This window comes from Oryx dammah, unplaced genomic scaffold, assembly GCF_014754425.2.
Source record: "Oryx dammah isolate SB20612 unplaced genomic scaffold, SCBI_Odam_1.1 HiC_scaffold_3, whole genome shotgun sequence".
Taxonomy (NCBI): Eukaryota; Metazoa; Chordata; class Mammalia; order Artiodactyla; family Bovidae; genus Oryx; species Oryx dammah.
In genome coordinates this window covers 28,768,168-28,789,599 of record NW_024070187.1, presented here as the reverse complement: position 1 = coordinate 28,789,599, position 21,432 = coordinate 28,768,168, and the positions used below count along the sequence as shown (strand labels likewise).

The 21,432-nt window shown below is 38.7% G+C and overlaps 1 protein-coding gene across 1 annotated transcript in view; it reads right to left on the bottom strand.

Annotated features, from left to right (window-relative positions):
- UNC5C (unc-5 netrin receptor C) overlaps positions 1 to 21,432 on the bottom strand; it is a 195,321-nt gene that overhangs the window by 128,271 nt on the left and 45,618 nt on the right. The window contains exon 4 of the mRNA XM_040237306.1: positions 15,315 to 15,458. Within this exon, the coding sequence (XP_040093240.1) occupies positions 15,315 to 15,458 (144 nt within the window). The remainder of the gene's footprint in view (positions 1 to 15,314; positions 15,459 to 21,432) is intronic.

Genomic DNA, 21,432 nt, shown 5'->3' with positions numbered 1-21,432 from the left:
AGACCTGAAACTATATGGATTTCTATTTACCATTTACACAGTAATCAAAGAAAGTACATGTGTGGCTGTACACAGCGTCTCATTTTTTATGGTAGAATTCTGATGTTGTCAGTGAGTTTTTTTGCAATATAATACAGTGATTATAAATTATTTATGATGTGAAGCCCACTAATTTCAAGGCATTCTATAAACATGAACTCTGCTTTTTGACAAGAATCCGCCTGCCAATGCAGGAGACATAGGTTCAATCCCTGGCTCGGAAAGATCCCCTGGAGTAGGAAACGGCAACTTGCTCCGGTATTTCTGCCTGGAAAATTTCATGGACAGAGGAGCCTTGTGGGTTACAGTCTACAGGGTCACAAAGAGTAAGACACGGCTAAGTCACTGAATACATGTGCACCTACACAGGTAGCAAAGAAGGCTACCTGTGAGTGTGAAGACTTCCTTATTTGCAAAATGGAAGTAAATAACTGGATGCTTTTGAAGGTCTCTTTTGTCTCGAGAGCCTATAACTGAGTAGACTAACATTTTAAATATGCATTTTAGGGGAAACAGCCTGGCCTTTGTCAAATAAGATAAGATCTTTAAAGATTTATATCAATTAGTGTCCAAGAGAAATAATAGAAGAAATTGTCTTTCAGCAATCTAGAAGATGATGTATCTTTGAAAAGAACAGTTTATAAATCTTCCTCTTAGGACAATCTTCCTGGAACTTCTGTACATTTCAATATACAGGTGTAAGAGAAAATGGGGCAATGGATGGGTTTCAGAAGATTCCAAATTAAAAACATCAGAAAATTCTTTGTACAAATACAAGAAAGGAATATAATATACATCACAAGAGCAGATGAATATTGCAGCTTTGATAATTATTAAAGTATTGAAATTATAAACACATTGAAAATTATGAATGCATTGAGAATTACTGACAAAACTAATTTTCTTGCTTTGTTGAGAGGTGGGAGGGAAATGCCTATCCAAAATGGCATGCAAGAAAGCACATATTTATGAAAGGGGCCCCCAATCAGGTCTCTACTGCAATGACAACCCTCGAGTATCTTTTCCTGGAAAGAGTGAGCATGGCCTTAATGGGAAAGTCGAGGCTGGACAGGTGGGAGCTCTTACTGTAACAGGTTATATTACTATCCAAGTACCTGTGAGCCCTGCTGATCTGAAAGGAAACCTGGAGAAAGTACCAGCAAAATATCTCCCTATGGTGTCTAAGTTGGTAGGTGTCTAAGTTGGTAGGCTAATACTATTGTCTTTGAAAATGAAAATAATCATGTTCTCACTACAAGTTTGAAAAAAATAATTTATATTTGTTAGAAATGTTTATTCTGTTAGCAATGCTACTTCATTATGCAGAAAGATTTATTAGAATAAAATATTTTTAAAAAGACAATTTCTTGACAATGTGACAGATTGATATTGTGAAGTCAAGAATTCTCTGATGAGCATACTACAACACATTATTCTAATGGAAATTAAAATCTTTAAATTCCATTGAATAATAAGACAGAAACAACACATTATTACCTTATTAATGTTGGTTGTTTTTTAATTCAGATCTCATAGGTTTTGTGAATATTAGATCTCATAGGGTTTTGAGAATGTTAAAAGAAATACTGAATCTGAAAAGGTTTAGGAAGCATAAAGCACATGTAATAACTTATCACAACTATTTTTATTACTATTAGAGAGTCTGGCATGAGACATGATTTCTCATCTGAGTAAATTTCAGCATGTCATTCTCTTACACAATTGATTCATTTGGTCTAGAAACCACAGTATCTAACATTCCATATTTTTCTTATGGAATTTGTCCTTTAGAGTACTATGAATTCAACTTGGAGGATTGAATACCAGCATTAAAATATGAAATTGAATAACAGAAAATGTCAAGTATATCACACTTAGTATTGTTGTCATTCAGTCACCAAGTTCTATCTAACTCTGCAACACCATGGACTGCAGCAGGCCAGGCCTCCCTGTCCCACACTATCTCCCAGAGTTTGCTCAAGTTCATATCCATTAAATCGGTGATGCCATCCAACCATCTCATCCTCTGTCCTCCCCACCCCCTTCTCCTCCTGCCCTCAATCTTTTCCAGAATAAAGGTCTTTTCCAATGAGTCAACTTTTTGCATCAGGTGGCCAAAGTATTGGAGCTTCAGCTTCAGCATCAATCCTTCCAATGAGTATTCAGGATTGATTTCTTTTAAGATAGACTGGTTTGATGTCCTTGCTATCCAAGGGACTCTCAAGAGTCTTCTATAGCACCACAGTTTGAAAACATCAATTCTTTATCACTCTGCCTTCTTTATGGTCCAACTCTCACATCCATACATGACTACTGGAAAGACAATAACCTTGATGTATTATTAAGTATGCACATATGTACACACACATATACATACACACACACCTCTGTGTATTTGTATGTGTGAGGAGATGGGTGTATTTTTATTTAGTAGATCATGATATAATTATATTTTTTATTGTAGGTCACTGTGAAAAAGATCTGAAAGATCCTGCAAAGTAAGATATCATTGCAGTCAAGAGCAAGATCTTCAGCTTGGACAAACTTGGTTTCAGATCCTGACTCTACCACCTGACTAGCTGTGTAGCCTTGAGCATACTGCTTAACCTTCTCTTTAATTTCTTCAGCTAAAAAAATAAGCATGATAATAGTAACTCTTTTACAGGTTGATATATGAAGAAGCCTATATAAAACTCTAGAATCATGCCATGAATATAAAAAGTACTCCCTGTAGTATTAGTAAATTTTAGTATGCTGTATCAACTTTAGGCATTGTCATTGTTAGTCAAAATAAACGTAAACGAATGAGACAAAATAATTATGAAGGTGGGAGACTAATGACTGAAAGTTATGTGTCACAAAGGGAAACTCAGGGATTACCATGCTATGCTTGAAAAAAAAATGCAGATTTCATTCCTAGGTTGGGATCTAGGAATCCACAGTTTTCACTGGCCTGCAGGTATATCTGACACACAGCACTAAAATCTGAGAACCACAGACTGATCGACTGATTGATTATCTGTGGAACAATCATGATGTGCATAGCACTGTGCTAGAACTTGTAGGCAGAGGGAGAGAAGAGCCTGGGAGACTGTGGGAACCAAGCACATCTGCTTCTACACTGTGGCTCTTAAGACAGTGAGTTCCTGTCGATGTCTCCCAGTGTCCGTAGCACTTAATTTTGTTCAGGCTGATGGCTGACATTGTCTAGCAGACATTGAAATTTCACATGCATCTAGGGGACATGCAGGTAACTTTAAAAAGTTAGGCAAAAGAATTATTTTTTGTCTTAAAACATTATCACCAACCTGGGCTGTCTTTGGTTTCCCAAACTGTAACACAGACATAGGTACAAAACCAATACACTTTTTGTTTGCTACTCAACTCTATGCTGCCATATAGGAATGCAGGTTCTATGGGACACAAACCCTAAATTTTGTTTTAAAAATTTCATTTTAATGTACTTTCAAATTGTTCCTCTAGCAAACAAAATAATTCTATGGTCACATATACTAATAATACTTGTGTTCTTAGAGGGAAAAATATGTCTTTCTTCCAATAGTATAAAAGGGGATAATTCCCTGGTGGCTCAGATGGTAAAGCATCTGCCTGCAATGTGGGCAACCCGGGTTCGATCCTTGGGTTGGGAAGATACCCTGGAGAAGGGAATGGCAACCCACTCTAGTACTCTTGCTTGGGAAATCCCATGGACAGAGGAGCCTAGAAGGCTACAGTCCATGGGGTTGCAAAGAGTCAGACACAACTGAGCTACTTCACTTTTCACTTCCATGTTGTCATAGTAGAGTATAAGTTATACTTAAATCACCAAATCTGGTGTTAACAGAAAACAACTATCATGAACCAACTAGTATAGCATATTTTGGGAAAACTAGATTAGTCTTTTGAGCTTTGAGCATTTCTTAAAAGTAAAAATTCCTGACAATGCTATAGAACCCTAAAAAGTTTCTTTTCCAGAAATAGAGTATCTTTGCTGGAATTAAAAAAAAAAATCATGAAAAAATGTTATGTTCAGCAATTCTTGTGGTTTTTAAACGGAAGGGACATAGTATATAAAAATGTTGTAAGTTTTCTTTTTTTACTTGCTTTTTCTTATTAAATATTATAAAGATAAAACAAGAAACCACAAACTAACAAAAACATGAGGTTTCCTCTATGGTTAGATTGCAAACTGAACTATCACATTTCTGTAAATCTGTACAGTAAATTGTACAGTAAAAAGAAAAGTTTATATTCTGATTTACCATTTCCTAAACAAGTGGCTTGGGTAAGTTATCTAATATTTCATTTCCATGCTTCTGTTTCACTATTTGCAAAGTAAGGATAACAGAATCTACCTCAAAGGATTGTTGGAAGCATCACAAGAGTTAACATGCATAAGGGGCTTATAACAGAATTGGGCATACAGTAAGCATGCCCTAAATGTTGGTTACTAGGTCACAGGATATTTTAAGAGACAAAAGATGCAAGATTTTGACTTTGTTCCTGTTATTGTTTTGCAATTTCCTTTTACTTTTTAAAAAAACTAATGTTTTTGACCAGTCTTATGAATTTACCACTAACACTTTCAGAACATAATAATTATAGCAGAGACAGAGGTTAGAACGATCTTTGAGCAAATCAGCAGAAGTACATTGTCTCAGAACATTGTCTTGGCAATGTTTTAGTTTTGCCAAGGCATGCCTATCCTTTACCGCACACGGTCATTTAAACAGAATCCTAAATGAACGAAGTCCCTGCAAAAGGAAATACACTTTCAGCCATTCTTCTTTATTTCTAGACTTTGGGGGCATTTATAGAACAAACATATTTGTATTCAGGTAGTTTTGCTAAAGGGTTTTTTAAAAAATAACTATTTTAGAACTGGAACTTCAATGACATCCATTACAGAGAAGAGGAAGAAAAAAAAATCCCATATAAGCCACTCTTCTATTCACACTGCATCTTTAGTTTCAGAAAGAAAAAAGATTATATGTCATCACAATATTTTTTAAGGTAAGTCTTAGGGATAAATAATCAGAAACATGCCAACTTTATGGATGAGGAACACAATATATCAAAAAGTTAAGGCTCTTTTCTCAGAGAACAAAAAAGAACACAATGATTACAGACAAGCTTTTTTGCAAATAAGCAGTTTAGCCATAAACTTCCCATTTCATACAGCATAAAACATCACTTTAGTGGAATATTTTGGTCCAGTGGGTTACCAGCCTTTCCTCTAGCACATAGCCCATAGATGGATGACTTCACCAAAATATAACTTATGAGACAGTGTTCTATCAATTAGATGTCTACTTCTCAGAACAAATATGAGCTATAAATGTGTATGGATTTGTGGGGCTTCCACTGATCTTGAAAACTTCTGTCTATAAACAAAAGCAAATACGTTTCGAAAAATATAGACTAATGCAATCAGGAATGTTGTGGTTTTTAATCTTGAAACAGGAACCACATGATGAACTAATTAATACAACAGCTGACATTTATATGAAATGAGATATTTATTGTTAAAAATTTATCCAATCTAAAAATGTCTAAATTATGTAATTCAGTTCAGTTTAGTTCAGTCGCTCAGTCGTGACTGACTCTTTGTGACCCCATGAATCGTAGCACGCCAGGCCTCGCTGTCCATCACCAACTCCTGCAGTTCACTCAGACTCACGTTCATCGAGTCGGTAATGCATCCAGCCATCTCATCCTCTGTTGTCCCCTTCTCCTCCTGCCCCCAATCCCTCCCAGCATCAGAGTCTTTTCCAATGAGTCAACTCTTTGCATGAGGTGGCCAAAGTACTGGAGTTTCAGCTTTAGCATCATTCCTTCCAAAGAATCTCATCTAATTCAAAATCTGGCCTCTGTAACTTAAAATGGGCTTGTTGTTTAGTTACTTAGTTGTATCTGGCTCTTTTGTGACCCCGTGGGCTATAGCCTGCCAGGCCCCTCTGTCCATGGGATTTCCCAGGCAAGAATACTGGCGTGTGTTGCCATTTCCTTCTCCAGGAGATCTTCCCAACCCAGGGATCAAACCTGCGTCTCCTGCATTGGCAGGCAGCTTCTTTACTACTGAGCCACCAGGACTTAAACAGCCATACAAAGGATCAATCCACAGCTCGGAAATGCACGCTAGTAATCAGGCCATTTACTCTGGCGTGCTGGCAAACTCGGGCTTGCTGAGCTCTACCAAGACACTTGGCATTAGGCTGCCAGATTCTGTCATGGTATAACCTAAATCTTTCAAAACACCTGGTTTTTAAAGAGCTGCTATCTTGTCAGAAATCTGAATGAAAGAAGGAAGTGAGCCACTCTTCCTTTCTTCCCCAGGTAGAGTAGGGGAGAATGTTCCAGGTGCGAAGGAAGAGCTATTGGCATCACTGTATTACATTCTCTAAGCAAAGAAACTGGTGTGGTTGGAACAAACCAAGTAGCAGGAGAGAAGTGGGAACCCAAAGCCTTCTTACATTTCTGCATTGTAAACAATTATGAGCCTATAACATTATCCATGTGGAAAATAAGATATTTTTGTAAACTGCCAACTGACACAAAAATCAATTGTCACCTCCTCTCTTATTTGTATCCAGTGTGTTGCTTCAAGGCATGGACTTCTTTGCCAATCTGACCTGCTTCTCTATATATGAGCTTTGAACTCAGGCTGGTCTTTTATTATTTTTAAAAAAAAAATATTTATTTAATTTGACTGCACCAGATCTTACTTGCAGCATGCAAAGATCTTCACTGTAGCATGATCTTTTAGTTGCAGAATGTGGAATTTTTTTTTTTTTTTGGAATGTTTAGCTGTAGCATGTAGGGTCCTCTAGTTCCCTGACCAGGGATCAAACCTGGGTCCCCTGCATCATCAGCGCCAAGTATTAGGCACTGACCACAAGGGAAATCTGTTGGGCAGGTTTTCAAATTTCTCTTTGTCCTTCATTTCCTCATCTGTAAAATGAGGATAATAACACCTGTCACACCAGCATTGGTGCAAGAATTGAATGAACCATCCAAAGTTGGTCAAAGGGTACAAACTTTCATTTACAAGATGATTAAGTTCTGGGGATATTTTTGTACACTACGGTCACTATTGTTAATAATACATTGCATAATTAAAATTTGCTAACAGAATAGATTCTAGTGTTTCACCACACACACACACACACAGAGTAACACAGAGTACATGAGGTGAAAAAGTGATGGAAACAGTTCCTCTATTATTAGAATTCCAAAGCCCATCTATCCAATGTGAGACACATGTGGCTATGGAGCAGCTGACCTGTGGCTAGTCCTAACTAAGAAGTACTGTAAAAATTAGTATGAAAAAAGAATGTAAAACTTGTCATGAATACTTGTTTGTATTGGGTATTTTATTGAAATGATAGTTTAAATAGAGTGGACTAACTAACATATTATTAAAATTAATTTGGCCTCTTTTATGTTTGCCTTTTACTTTTTTAAGGATGGCTGCTAGAAAAACTGAAATGACATGTGGCTGGCATCATATTTCCTCAGACAGTGTTGTTCTGGACAGTGTGTTAGGCACAACAGACTTACAGATGTAAACACAGCCTGTTTGACACCCACAGGTGGCTCACAAGGTAGCTCAGATCTCAGGGAAAAGGAGGAGTGAACTATGAGAGTAGGGCAGAGAAGTCTACCCTGTTCCTCTTTAATTCTTCCCAGGAACTGTCTCCTTCCAATTTGTAGTCAGTGGCCTTTGTGGTGGTGGCTGTGATTTATAGGTTTGTACACAGAAGAAAGCGAAACTCCTTAGGAACTATCATGATATCCCCAGGAAGATGGATTGTCTGTGCGTATACATCCCCTGTAACTCCTGAATTGAGGAGAAGGGCGGACATGCAGAGGGCTCCTCCATCCTCAGGCACAGGGGCAAAATTACAGTCGAATTATACTTGAATTGGCAGACAACTTCAACTTCTAGGACTGGCAGCTCAGGATGTACAGGAAGTGGTGAAAGAAGGAAAAACTCTTTAGTTTTAAAAGTTAACTTGGTACTACTAGATTTCAGAATGCACAAATAAAGTTGTTTGAATCATTATCTGTTTTTATGAACACTATTATCACTCACTGAGCATTTGCTTTGTGTCTGGCACTATGCCATATGCTTTACAACTTTATCCTAGTTTAATCTTAAAATAACCCTACCATTTTCATGATGGAACTAAGTCTCAGAGGAGTTAAACTGCTTGACTAAGGTCACACTAGTAAGTGATGGAGCTAGGATTTGAATATGTAGGTCAACCTGGCCCCAAACGTTTGCTCCAGCCGCTCCACTTTGCCCTCCTTTTCACATAATGCCCACCATCTCCTGACAACAGCAACCACAGCATCATCAACGATCACAGCATCAGCAATAGCAGCCAAGACATTTCCTGAAGAGACACAGGGTTTGCTGACATTCTGCCTGACTTACATTTTCCTAGCAAGGGACACTGGAAGAAACAACCCAATGAAACTGGCAGCTGCATCGCCATAGGGTTCTACTTCGACAGTCATTACAGCGCCCATTTGAGTTCCCTCCGAAGAAACCCCTCGCTCTCCAAAGCAAGCTGTGGCACCCACTAAGGCCAACTGACTGCCATCTGGTAAACATGTATGCTTCCAGAGCAGGCACATTGGGTCCTCAGCTCATTTCTGGCCAAATCCTAACTTTTCCCTATTTCCTATTTTCCCTCTGCTCTGATTGTCTCACAAAATTATTTTTGTATTTTATATAGTTTGTATATACAAAACATACATAAGCAAACAAAAGAATGGCTAATATTCATTTCTACTTTATAAACTTCTTAAAATAGAGCTTTTTCATGGGAGAACTATGGCCCCCTTTTTAGTACACACATATATATGTGTATATACACACATTGCTGCTGCTAAGTCACTTCAGTCGTGTCCGACTCTGTGCGATCCCACAGATGGCAGAGCATCAGCCTCCCCCGTCCCTGGGATTCTCCAGGCAAGAACACTGGAGTGGGTTGCCATTTCCTTCTCCAATGCATGAGAGTGAAAAGTGAAAGGGAAGTCGCTCAGTCGTGTCCGATTCTTAGCGACCCCATGGACTGTAGCCCACCAGGCTCCTCCATCCATGGGATTTTCCAGGCAAGAGTTCTGGAGTGGGGTGCCACTGCCTTCTCCATATATACACTATTTATAGTATAGTAACATAGTGTACAGTATTCACACATAGTGAATATAGATCACATTAGATGAGAGGTAAGTGAACTTAATTATCTCTAGCATCATGGCCATCTTTACCTGAAAAAAGTTTAAAATTTAATTGCAGTTGATGTGACAGCCAGCTGTCACATGTCACTGGGCAAAGCACCCCGGCTGACTTGAAGCAGAGCAAACCAGAGAGTCTGCAGCCTCCCTGTAACATTAGTGAGGGCGTGCTTGGTAGGGATCAGCTCTGACAAGGAGGATTTGAAATCTACCTTTTCTTTTTTCTTTTCATCATGAGGTAAATCTGTATGAGTAAATCTTTATACATTGGATGTTGTTCCTCGTCTACTAACATATGAGTTCGGTTAATTATGGAAGTACAAGCAAACTGCTCTTCAGTCTTAATACATGAAGATGAAAAGGTGCTATGGGCAAATTAATGTCTTACTGGAAGAAGGGTTTGTCTTATTATTTGAAAATGTCCAACTACATTTAAAAGTTGTGAAATAAATAGCAAAGTTTATTCTGCAAAGATAAGATTCTTATACATTTGTAATTTTTAATGTGGCAAACAGGGTTACATAATATTAGATACATTGCAAATTATAAATATATATATATGAAGTTGGCACCACACGAGAGTCCTGATTTGTAATAACAAAGCCTCTAAACTTCAGCTTCTGGGGCTTCCCTGATGGCTCAGTGGTAAAGAATCCACCTGCCAATGCAGGAGACAGGGGTCTGACTCCTGCTCCAGGAAGATCACACATGCCATGGAGAAACTAAGCCCGGGAGCCACAGCTGCTGAAGGCCTAGAGCCTGTGCTCCACAGCAAAAGAAGAACCACCGTGAGAAGTCTGCACTCACAGCCAGAGAGCAGCCCCTGCTCAGCAACGAGCGGGTAGCCCTCGCAACCAGTGGGTGGCTCTCGCAACTAGAGAGTAGCCCTCGCAACTAGAGAGTAGCCCCTGCTCAGCAACTAGCGAGTAGCCCTCGCAGCTAGCGGGTAGCTCTCGCAACTAGAGAGTAGCCCTCACAACTAGAGAGCAGCCCTCACAACTAGAGAGCAGCCCCTGCTCAGCAACAAGCAGGTAGCCCTCGCAACTAGCGGGTAGCCCTCGCAACTAGAGAGTAGCCCTCGCAACTAGAGAGCGGCCCTCACAACTAGAGAGCGGCCCTCACAACTAGAGAGCGGCCCTCACAACTAGAGAGTAGCCCTCACAACTAGAGAGAAGCCCCTGCTTGCAGCAACTAGAGAGCAGCCCCTGCTCAGCAACTAGCGAGTAGCCCTAGCAACTAGACAGAAGCCCCTGCTTGCAGCAGCTAGAGAGTAGTCCCTGTTTGCAGCAACCAGAGAGCACCCCCTGCTCAGCAACTAGCGAGTAGCCCTTGCAACTAGAGAGTAGCCCTCACAACTAGAGAGAAACCCCTGCTTGCAGCAACTAGAGAGAAGCCCCTGCTCAGCAACTGCGAGTAGCCCTAGCAACTAGAGAGTAGCCCTTGCAACTAGAGAGAAGCCCCTGCTTGCAGCAACTAGAGAGTAGTCCCTGTTTGCAGCAACTAGAGAGCAGCCCCTGCTCAGCAACTAGCGAGTAGCCCTCTCAACTAGAGAGTAGCCCTCGCAACTAGAGATTAGCCCTCACAACCAGAGAGCAGCCCCTGCTCAGCAACTAGCGAGTAGCCCTCGCAACTAGAGAGAAGTCCTCTCAACTAGAGAGAAGCCCTCACAACTAGAGAGTAGCCCTCACAGCCAGAGAGCAGCCCCTGCTCAGCAACGAGAGAGTAGCCCTAGCAACCAGAGAGTAGCCCTCGCAACTAGAGAGAAGCCCCTGCTTGCAGCAACTAGAGAAAAGCCAGCACAGCAACAAAGACCCAATACAGCCAAAAATAAATTAATAAATAAATTAACTAATTAAACTTCAGCTTTTAAGCAAGTCAGTTTATTATAAATTGTAAATTGGCAATTTTAAATATCTATTGTATTTGATATTAATGAACATATAGCAATAAAAGATAGTTTTATATCATTGCGCCTCTTTTGATTATAACTAGAAGCTAACTTTGAATTCATTTAATTATTTGACCAAAGCAATTCATTTGTTTCTTTTTAACATGTTTGAAAGTATCTTTTTACTTCATAATTAATAAAATGAAATCTAAAAGATTTGCGATAGATGATTGTAGTGGATGACATCCATTTTCAGGACTGATCCCCTCTGCTAGGAGTGTTGATGGTAAAGGCTCCCAGACTCTCCCTCCAGAAACTGCCCTCAGTTGAGATGAGCTGACTTGACCCAGGTCATGCAAGTTGGTGAGGGTGAACAGAAAAGAAAGGGACCACATCCACTGACTAGTCGATGTTGGGGATAAAGGGCCGCTCACTCCTGTGCCTCACGGTGGGACAACTCTGGAGGGCCATCATAAATGCAGTGTCCCCTATGGCATCATCTTTTGTTGTACCTGAATTGCAGTTCAATTTCTCCCTCTGCCCAAGTCTATTCCTCGACAGATATTGTTCCAGAGAATACTCGTTAATATATTACCTGCATGCATGTCTCCATTTCAGAGTCTACTTCATAGAGAACCCACTAAGACAAAGAGAAAAACCCCTTTAGACATGCTCAGGGAGGAATGATTAATAGAGAGCAGTGATGGTTATAATGGTCTTAATTGAACAAAATTTATTAAATATCTTTGATGTTCTAGGCATTGTGCTGAACACTGAAGATATACAGTTAAGCAAAGATGAATTAAGCAAAATGGATCTCAAGGAACTCATTGGCCTGAAACACAGCCATTACAACAAGTGAATATAATTCAAAGGAGACAAGCTCTACATTAAGAGGATGGATGTACTGGTCTGAAAGGTTTGAGAAAGGAACCCCTATCATTCTGGAGACTGATGAGGCAAGAAGGACTTCACTAAAGACAACGGAAAAATCCTTCAACAAGCTCAGGCCTTCTGAATCATTCTTTCTTTCTCTCACATTCTACATCCAACCTCTCTCTTTCTCAAAAAAACAAAAAACAAAAAAAAAACCCACTACCTCTGCCTTTAAATAAATCTAGAATCTAGGTCTCCCCTTCTAATCTAGGCTGTCCTAACATCCCTCGCAGCTGCCGCCTTATAACTGGTCTCCTTTGCATCTACTTTTGCTTCTCACGATCTTTTCTCAACAGAACAGTCAGGTGTTCTGCTAAAATGGAAGTCAGGGCATGACCTCCTCTGCAGAAAACATTCCAAAGTTCCCATTTCATACTGAGAACCAAAGATGCTACACCCACAGGCCCTAGCCCATCTCCACACTGCCCTTCCTGTCCTTACTTTTCTCAACTCATCCAGGAGACTCTTCTCCCTCACCCTCTTCCAGCCACTGTGGCCAATTCAGTCTTCATGGCACCAGCAAACATTCCTGCTTCAGGGCGTTTGTACTTATGCCGCTCGCTATCCCCTCTGCCTGACTGCCCCCCACCCCCCTTCTTCAGGTTGCTTCAACTGCCAACTTCTTCTGCAGGCCTTCTCTGACCACAGTCCCCAGCACAGCATACTCCCTTCCCCAACTGTCTTTCTTCATAACACTTACTGTCTGCTCTGTTACTGATTATTTACTTCATTAAGAGTGTGCCCTAACTTCCCTGGTGGTTCAGCGGTAAAGAATAAGTATATGCTTGCAATGCAGGAGATGAGGGTTCAATCCCTGAGTCAGGAAGATCCCTGGGGAAGGGAATGCTAACCCATTCCAGTATTTTTGCCTGGAGAATCCCATGGACAGAGGAGCCTGGTGGGCTACAGTCCATGGGGCCCCAAAGAGTCAGACACAACTTACCAACTAAACAACAACAACTTGTTTAGCAGAAACAAGCCTCTTGAGGACAGGGATCATTATGTGCTTTGATTCTGGCTCCATATCAAATACCTAAAATTATCTCAATAAGAGAGTAAAAGCTTAGTAAATATTTGTTGAATAAATGAATTTTTACAAATAATGAAAGGAAGTAAGTGAAAGGTACAATGCTTCAGGATGAATAACAGCTGGAAACAAAGAAATGGAAGTATTTCTAATCTAGTGTGACTAGATCAGAGACATTCTTTGTGGTCAGAGCTAGAAACTTAGGTTACATTATGGAAACAATGACATATGGTTGTTATGGGCTGAAATGTATCCCCCCTCCAAAATTCACAAGTTGACATCCTAGCGCCCAGTATACCTCAGAAGGTATTTGGAGATATGACCTTTAAAGAGGTGATTAAGTTAAAATGAGGTCATTTGGGTAGCCTTAACCTAATATGACTGGCATCCTTATAAGAAGAGAAGTTTGGATGCAGACAGTTACAGAAGGAAGACCATGTGAAGACATGGAGAAGATGACCACCTATAAGCCAAGAAGAGGAGCTTCAGCAGAAACCAATATTGCCAGCACCTTGATCTTGGACTCCAGCTTCCAGAATTGTGAGAAAATAAATTTCTCTTGTTTAACCCACCAGTTGGTAGAATTTTGTTACAGCAGCTCTAGTAAACAAATACAGTGATATATACCATTGTAGGAAATTTTGACTTTATCTCAGAAGCCACTATGAAATTTTAAGCAGGGATGGAGGTGAGCTGAGGTAAGACCTGAGTTTAGGAATCTTCCAGAATCTTGCATTTGTGGTAATATGGGGAAAGGGCTGGAAAAGGTAAAAGACTAACTGGAGACTAACTGGTAAGTGATTGTAATGGTTGGGATCTAGATCAAACAGAAGGGAAAGAACAGGCAAGAACAGGAACTGTGGGAAGCATCAGAGCCAAAACTGTTTGAACTTAGTGACTTCCCAGGTGGCTCTGTGGTCAAGAATCTGAATCTGCCTGCCAATGCAGCAGATGCAAGTGATGGGAGTTTGATTCCTAGGTCAGGAAGATCCCCTGGAGTAGAAAATGGTAACCCAATCCAATAGTCTTGCCTGGGAAATCCCATGGACAGAGGATCCTGGTGAGCATGCTTGACTGAGCATATGACATGACTGAGCAGGCGTGCACACAGTGACATATTAGAGGGAAGTGACACTGACGTCAATGCAAATTGAAATTTAGTAAACTACAGGCATGCAAGGGCTTCCCACTTGGTTCTAGCGGTAAAGAACCTGCATACAAGATGCAAGAGACAAGAGTTCGATCCCTAGGTTGGGAAGATCCCCTGGAGGAGGGCATGGTGACTCACTCCAGTATTCTTGCCTGGAGAATCCCATGGATGAGGAGTCTGGTGGGCTACGGTCCACGGGGTCTCACAGAATCAGACACAACTGAAGCAACTTTACATACATGCTGGAACAGACATGCCAAGGAATTCAGATAGTACAATTTACATGGTTTTCAGTGGTCTCACACTTGAGAAAATTTCTCAGTATGGAATCTTCAGACATTAAAGCAGCATTCATGCTGTTCTAGGTGTGAATAGTACTCACTGAGAAAAGGGTCTGAAGAAAGAGCTGCAGGCAACATCTCCTCCTTGGGGATAATATGTATATTAGCATATTAAAGAATCTGGAAAGTTTTGCAATGAAGGAACTTCTTTAACTTTGTCCAAAAAAGTATTTCCCACATTTACTGATTATGGAACCCTTTTAACCTCTCCCTGAACATATATTAGAAATATCTCCCTGAAATACCCTAGAAATTATTACAGTTTGGAAAATAGTGGTGTGTTTTGATGCATTAGAACAGTTCTAAAACAAATAGAGAAGCTTTGCCGGGTAATTTCTATTTCTAATAGCAAAACTAGTCAACATTGTCCTAACAAATTGGCAGAATAAACTCATTAAAGGAATGTAGTTGTTTTCCTATAGCCTAATTACTATTAGATTAAAAAAGAACATTCGGTCTTTTGAAAGTAGCACTAATTCTTTCACATTTCCTAAAGGAAAATTACTCACTGCCTTGAAACAAAAAATGAAATGATATTCTGATGACTTAATGGGAAAGTGTAGCTCAAATGCAGAAGTCTGGGAGCAGTTTTCAACCAGGGTTCTTCGACACCAGAGCAGGTGTGGTCAAATTTTCCCATATTCCATTAGCTTCTGGAACCCACAGTGCCCCTACATAGAGACTTACATGCAATGCGCACATAGGCTTTCCGGCTCTTGGTGGTGCCTGCCGAGCTCCAGGCTACACACTGGCACCAGTAATCTTCAGGCCCAAAGAGTTCTTCCACTTGCTGGCGTGAAATCTCAATGCTCACTTCCCGGACAATGAGACCTGCCAAGGCAAAGGAAGATTTAAGTCAGGAGAAGACTTGTACTAACAAAATACAAAACATCATACCTAATTTTTCCCCTAGTGATCCTTCTTAATGCCATGAACCAACAAATCACATATTGCCTCTCATCTCTGACTTTCTTCTAGCTCCAGTTACTTGATTCACAGCTGTCTCATTCTCTTATTTGCTATTTGAAATCTTCTGGATTCATCAGAAGATGAAAGTGAATTAGATCTATCCACAAAAATCCTTTCCCTTTATTACCTAATATTCACCCACCACCAAGTTAACTTTCTCTGTGTATTCAAACATGAACTTGAATTTAACATCTTCTAAGGATTCTATCTTAATTATACAGGTTGTGTGTAAGATAGCCATGTGCTGTACAGTATAGGTTTACCTAATTCTTTGCATAAAATGAGAGAGAATGACATAAAACAATAATCATAGGTATATAAATCATTAACATATTTATATACACAAGTATATATATTTAGGTTTTATTATTATATGATCTAGTACTTTATAAATATATGGTGATTTTTTAAAAAAAACTAAGTCATTTTAAATGGCTTTGTTTATTATTAAGGCACATTGTTTTTTATTGAAAGAAATATTAGCCTTACTTAACAAACCTGTTCTAGCCAGAAAATGAATGACTTTAAAGTTTTCATGAATTTTTGAAAGCCCAAATGTTTCTCTTTAATAACAATGTAACCAAAATCCTATTAAAAATAAAGTGAATTCCAGTTAAAATGCTCAAATAATTGGAATTTATTTCACAGCATTATATAATTCTAAAATAATTAAACTTGAACTTGAGTCCAGGATTATCATTTTAGGGGTATTTATCTTGTGATACTAAAGTCTAGTTCAGAGATTCATCCTGAAATATGCCTCCTTGCATTGAGCAAGAAAAATTAAATTATATATATATGGGCAATGTACGTGGGCAACTGCCACTTCTCTTGCACACACTGCTAGCATGGAGTGTCTTTGAGAGAACTGGAAGGGACACCCTTTAGGAAATCGGAGCATAAATGATGTATGAGTGTCATGTATAAGCACAGTAAGAAAAATTAATTACGTTAGTTTGTGTTGTTTGTTCATTCATTCATTCATGGATGAAATATCTATCAAGCATCAATTATGCAGAAAATATTGCACTGGGTACTTATGAAATTCTGATGAGTAAGATAGTCATTGCCCTTAATGAACCTTTATTTTTGTGAGAAGGGCACGTACTAACTAGAGTTATAATAAATGTATAAATTTATTATTTAATTACAATTGTGTTCAATGCTGCAAAGAAGTATTGAAGTAATGAGAGTGAATAACAAGGAGACTCAACTTAGTATGAAGGATCCTGCATGAGTTAGACTGATTAAATCATATGGGGAGAGGGACAGGACACATGGTAAGAAGAAAGAAAAGGAGGAGACTGGGAACCCAGGAGAAGATAATTGAGCACAGGACACAGAGAATACTAGCATGAAATGAACCCAGAGACAAGAAAGCAGCCTATTTATATACATTCTTGTGAACCTGCAGTTCTCAAAGTATGGCCCACAGAACAGCTTTATCAACATCACTTGGGAACTTGTTGAAAATGCAAATTCTTGGGTTCCACTCCAGACTCAGTGAAAAAGAAGAACTGAGAGTCCAGTCCAACAATATTTTAACAAGTCCTCCAAGAATTCTGATGCATGCTATAGGTTGAGAACCGCTGTTGTACACCATGTTTTGGATTTGGAATTTCTTTCTGAGAGGCGAGGGTTTTAAGAAGATGACATAATCAGATGAGAATAAAAAATGCATGCATATATAAATGTATAAAAGAAACGACACATGATACAGTGACAGGTATAGGATATAGAGTTTAAGTAGCTCATAAAAGTCATGATTTCTTAAAATGTTTGATCATGACTTCTTGGTATAAGTAACATGAAAGAGGTGTCATCTGGAGACTCTAAAAAAGAGTGTTTCAGTACTTGCCCTAAAATCTAGGACATTCTCATATGGATAAAAACACTCAGGGAAATTAACAATCCCCCAACAGCAGCAGAAGCTGACTCATTAGAGGATAGATAATTCTTCCCATCACAAGCGGATGAGAGTTGAGTCACAGAAAAAACTAAGTCTTTAAGTCCAACTCATCAGTCCCTGAATTGGAATGAAGCCCAGGAAAGTGGGTTTTATAAGCCCAAGGCAGGGCAAGGTCCTAATGGGGTGACTCTTATTTTAAAATACTTATTAAATATATTTAATGTTACCTTAAAATTTTGGAAATTAGTAACGCTTTTATGTTTAAATAGTTATCAGCTTAAAACGAATTTTCAAGTAACCGGCATATCCCAACCCTTAAAAAGATTACTATATTATTTTAGCCAGTGTGCAGCCTCCACAGTGAAAAACCAACTTTAACAAATAGCACTACTTTCCTTCCTCTTTCCTGGTCCTTGCTTATGCCTTTCATTTTCTTGTCTCATTGTAATTATTCTCATTTTTCTGATGTCTAGAAACCTGTACAAAGATGGAGCAGTCTTCTCTCCTTTCCTGCCACCTTTTAACTCCAGTCTGGTATTTAATACTCTTGCCTGTTTTATTTGTTTGTACCTTTTCTGTTCATGCAGAAAGTCAGTTACTGGAAAAGAAACACTTCCTCTAAAGGTTGCTGCAGTAAATTTACAGTCACCAAAGGGCTGATAAACCTGCAGTGTGTAGTTCCTTAGGACTATAATGGCTCTTTCCAAAAGGTAGAGAGCAGCAGCAAAACAGGCTCAGGATATTAAAACCGCATACAAATATTTTGTGTCCCAAGATGATAACTTCAGGTTTCACTCCTCCCTTTTACTTAAAGCAATCAAAGGAAACCTAATTAAAAGCTAGGGAAACTTCATGAGGGCTACTGTATCCTTTTGCCCAAAGAGGCTCATGGATGTTTCTATTAACCACCAATCTAAATCCTTTTATGAAGCCACAGACCTACCCTCCTACTACAGGGATTATTCACAGAGTGAATGTTCTGAATTGTGTGGCCCAGGCTCCCCATGGGCCCAGGAGTCAAGCACACACTGATTTTTGTCTTCAGCTTCACAGATGCTCCATTCAGCAGGAGATGGATTAATTACAGTTGGGTACACTGGCCCTGCCACAGGCCCAAAGCTTACATTCCAACTTTTGGTCGGCACCACCAGAAAAAGAAAAAAAACTGAAGCATTAAGTATCTAAACACTTAGATTTTAGAATTGTCTAGAATTAGCTGCATTATTCAGACTCTGAGTTACTGGGTTACATATCATCTTTTTATTATCATAGGTAAGTTCATTACCTATGACATTTTGTTCATCAAACCAGAGACTAGTGGTTTGGGTAAAAGTAGGTAATGTCCTTTTTCTTTGAAAGTGAAATTTCAAATCTGCTTGAAGTCTTGAGATGGAAAAAGCAAGCTGCCTTGAAATTTGAAATGCCATCAGCATTACTTCCAAGGCAGGTTGCTTTGAAGAGCATTTGGGAACTTGAAATTGGTTTCAGGATATTTAAGGGTGGGGAGAAATACTTCGGTCTACAGGATTTACTCAAATACAAATGTGTATTTTCCATCCCGTCTGATAACATCAAAGATTTCCCATCACTGTTCATCCTTTAATAGTGGCATCTCAAGGATGCATGCTGTTTGAAGTTTGCAGTGATTTGCTTTTATAACAGGAATCATTGTGGTTTGGGAGCCAGAGTGTGGAAAAGTAATTAGCATATTATACCAAGAAGTCTTATAATGAGCATGAATATGTACTTGTTAATAGGGAGTTTCAAATGACTTTAGAAATTCCGATATAAATGCAACCCTCTGATTGGATCTTTATGAGGCTATACCTGAATATAGCAATAAAATCTAGTACTTGACATTTATTTCTTATCTTTAGGATAATTTTAACTTCGAATAGTGTTGACATCACTAACAGTGTTTTCCTAGAGATTATCATAAAGTGACCCAAATTTGTGATTAATGCTGCTGTAAAATTATTTAAAGCAATATCCACTTTCCCCAGAAACATAATCTGCAGTGCTATCAACAAATAGTAAAAATTCACTAATGTCAAAAATTAACTGTTAAGTTCCAGAAATGTAAAGATGGATCAAGTATCATATCCAAGCTTGTGCTATTCATTTATCATGTTTATTAGGTGATACTCAAGTTATGCATCATCTTAAAATTTTTTTTAAATGTGTTCATCAAATCTGCATCTTTTAACACCCCATGTATGTTTCACTAAAAGCGTCTTCACCTCATGTTAGTCTGAGGTGTTTTGTGTGCCCCAGTTGTATTTTTCATTCCTCCCAATTACTTAATATTTCATATGCAAAGGGGAGTTTTGAGACACTTTGTTGTGTAGACCTGGCAATTCTATTTCTTCCAGTACTCTCCCTATGGGGAGAAGAGCTACAGAGGTCACTCTACCAAATCTCATCAGAATATATTCACATAGTACTTGTAAATATACAAAGCTACAGGTAAGGATGTTCTGGAATATACTACAACATTTTATTGAACTAGCATGTTTCTCTTTTTCATGCTTTCTACTAGAGCTCAATCCTATTAATTTTCACCAATATCTAAAATATGAAACATATCAGTTTGAGATGTCTTAATATAAATTTAATCACACAGAATCCTTTTATTTAAAAGGATGTCATACCATAAAAACTGAAAATTATTTTATTAACTTATAACTCTCACTAAAATAATAAATATGATAACTTGTAAGGCAGAACTTTATAATTACAACATTGCTCTTTGTTACATGAAGTCATTTGACAGTCTTTAAAGTATATTAGGAAAAGCAGACACTGTAAATGCATAATTTACCAACTTCTCTCTGAAATGTTTCCCTTGAATTTTTAATATATAATATATAAACCGGCCACCTAAGTAACTAAAATTACTTTGTGTAACTGGGAATTGCAACTTACTAGTGTATTAGATTTATTATGAGTATTTTTGTTAAACTTACATTTACTGTCTTTGTGATATGGATGAATTTTCCTGAAAGTTAAGGAATAACATGGCTGAGACTGAGAGGTTCAAGAGATTTTCTTGGAAGAATTTTGTTCTTTTATGTAATAGTTTGACTTGATTCCCTTGTATGTGATAATTTCTAGTCATTTGGTTCTGTGTGGCATTCTGTGTCCAATAAGGGTCTGTGTTTTAGTTCATTATATTTTTGTTTTATCTAGAGCTGAGAAAAAAATATGCATTGGATTATGTATCTGGAAGTGGGGAGATGTCTAGTAGTTCTAGAAAGCTATTAGGTTGGTGCAAAAGTAATTGCGGTTTTGCATTGTTGAACTTTCCCATTTGATATTGGAATACATTCTTAAATAAAGTGGTTTTAATGTGCATTTCTCACTTTATGTTTTTTTTGCTAATGACATTAAACTTGTGTATTTTATATTTCTTTTAAACTATGGAAATGATGTTAGACAAAAAACAAATTCAAGTGATTTTTCTTATTGTTCAAAATGGTTCATGAAGCAGCAGAGGCAACTCGTAAAATCAACAATGCATTTGGTCCAGAACTGCTAACGAACATACAGTGCAGTGGTGGTTCCAGAAGTTTCTCAAAGGAGACGAGAGCCTTGAAGATGAGAAGTGGAGTAACTGGCCATTAGGAGTTGACAGTGACCAACCAAGAGCATCATCAAAGCTGATCCCCTTACAACTACACGAGAAGCTGCTGAAGAGCCCAGCGTTGACCATGTTGTGGTCATTCAGCATTTGAGGCAAATTGGAAAGGTGAAAAATCTTGATAAGTGGGTGCCTCATGAGTTGACCACAAATCAAAAATAATTTTCATTTTGAATCGTTGTCTTCTCTTATTCTACGCAACAATAACAAACCATTTCTCCATCGGATTATGACAGGTGACAAAAGGTAGATTTTATACAACACTGGCAATGATCAGCTCAGTGCCT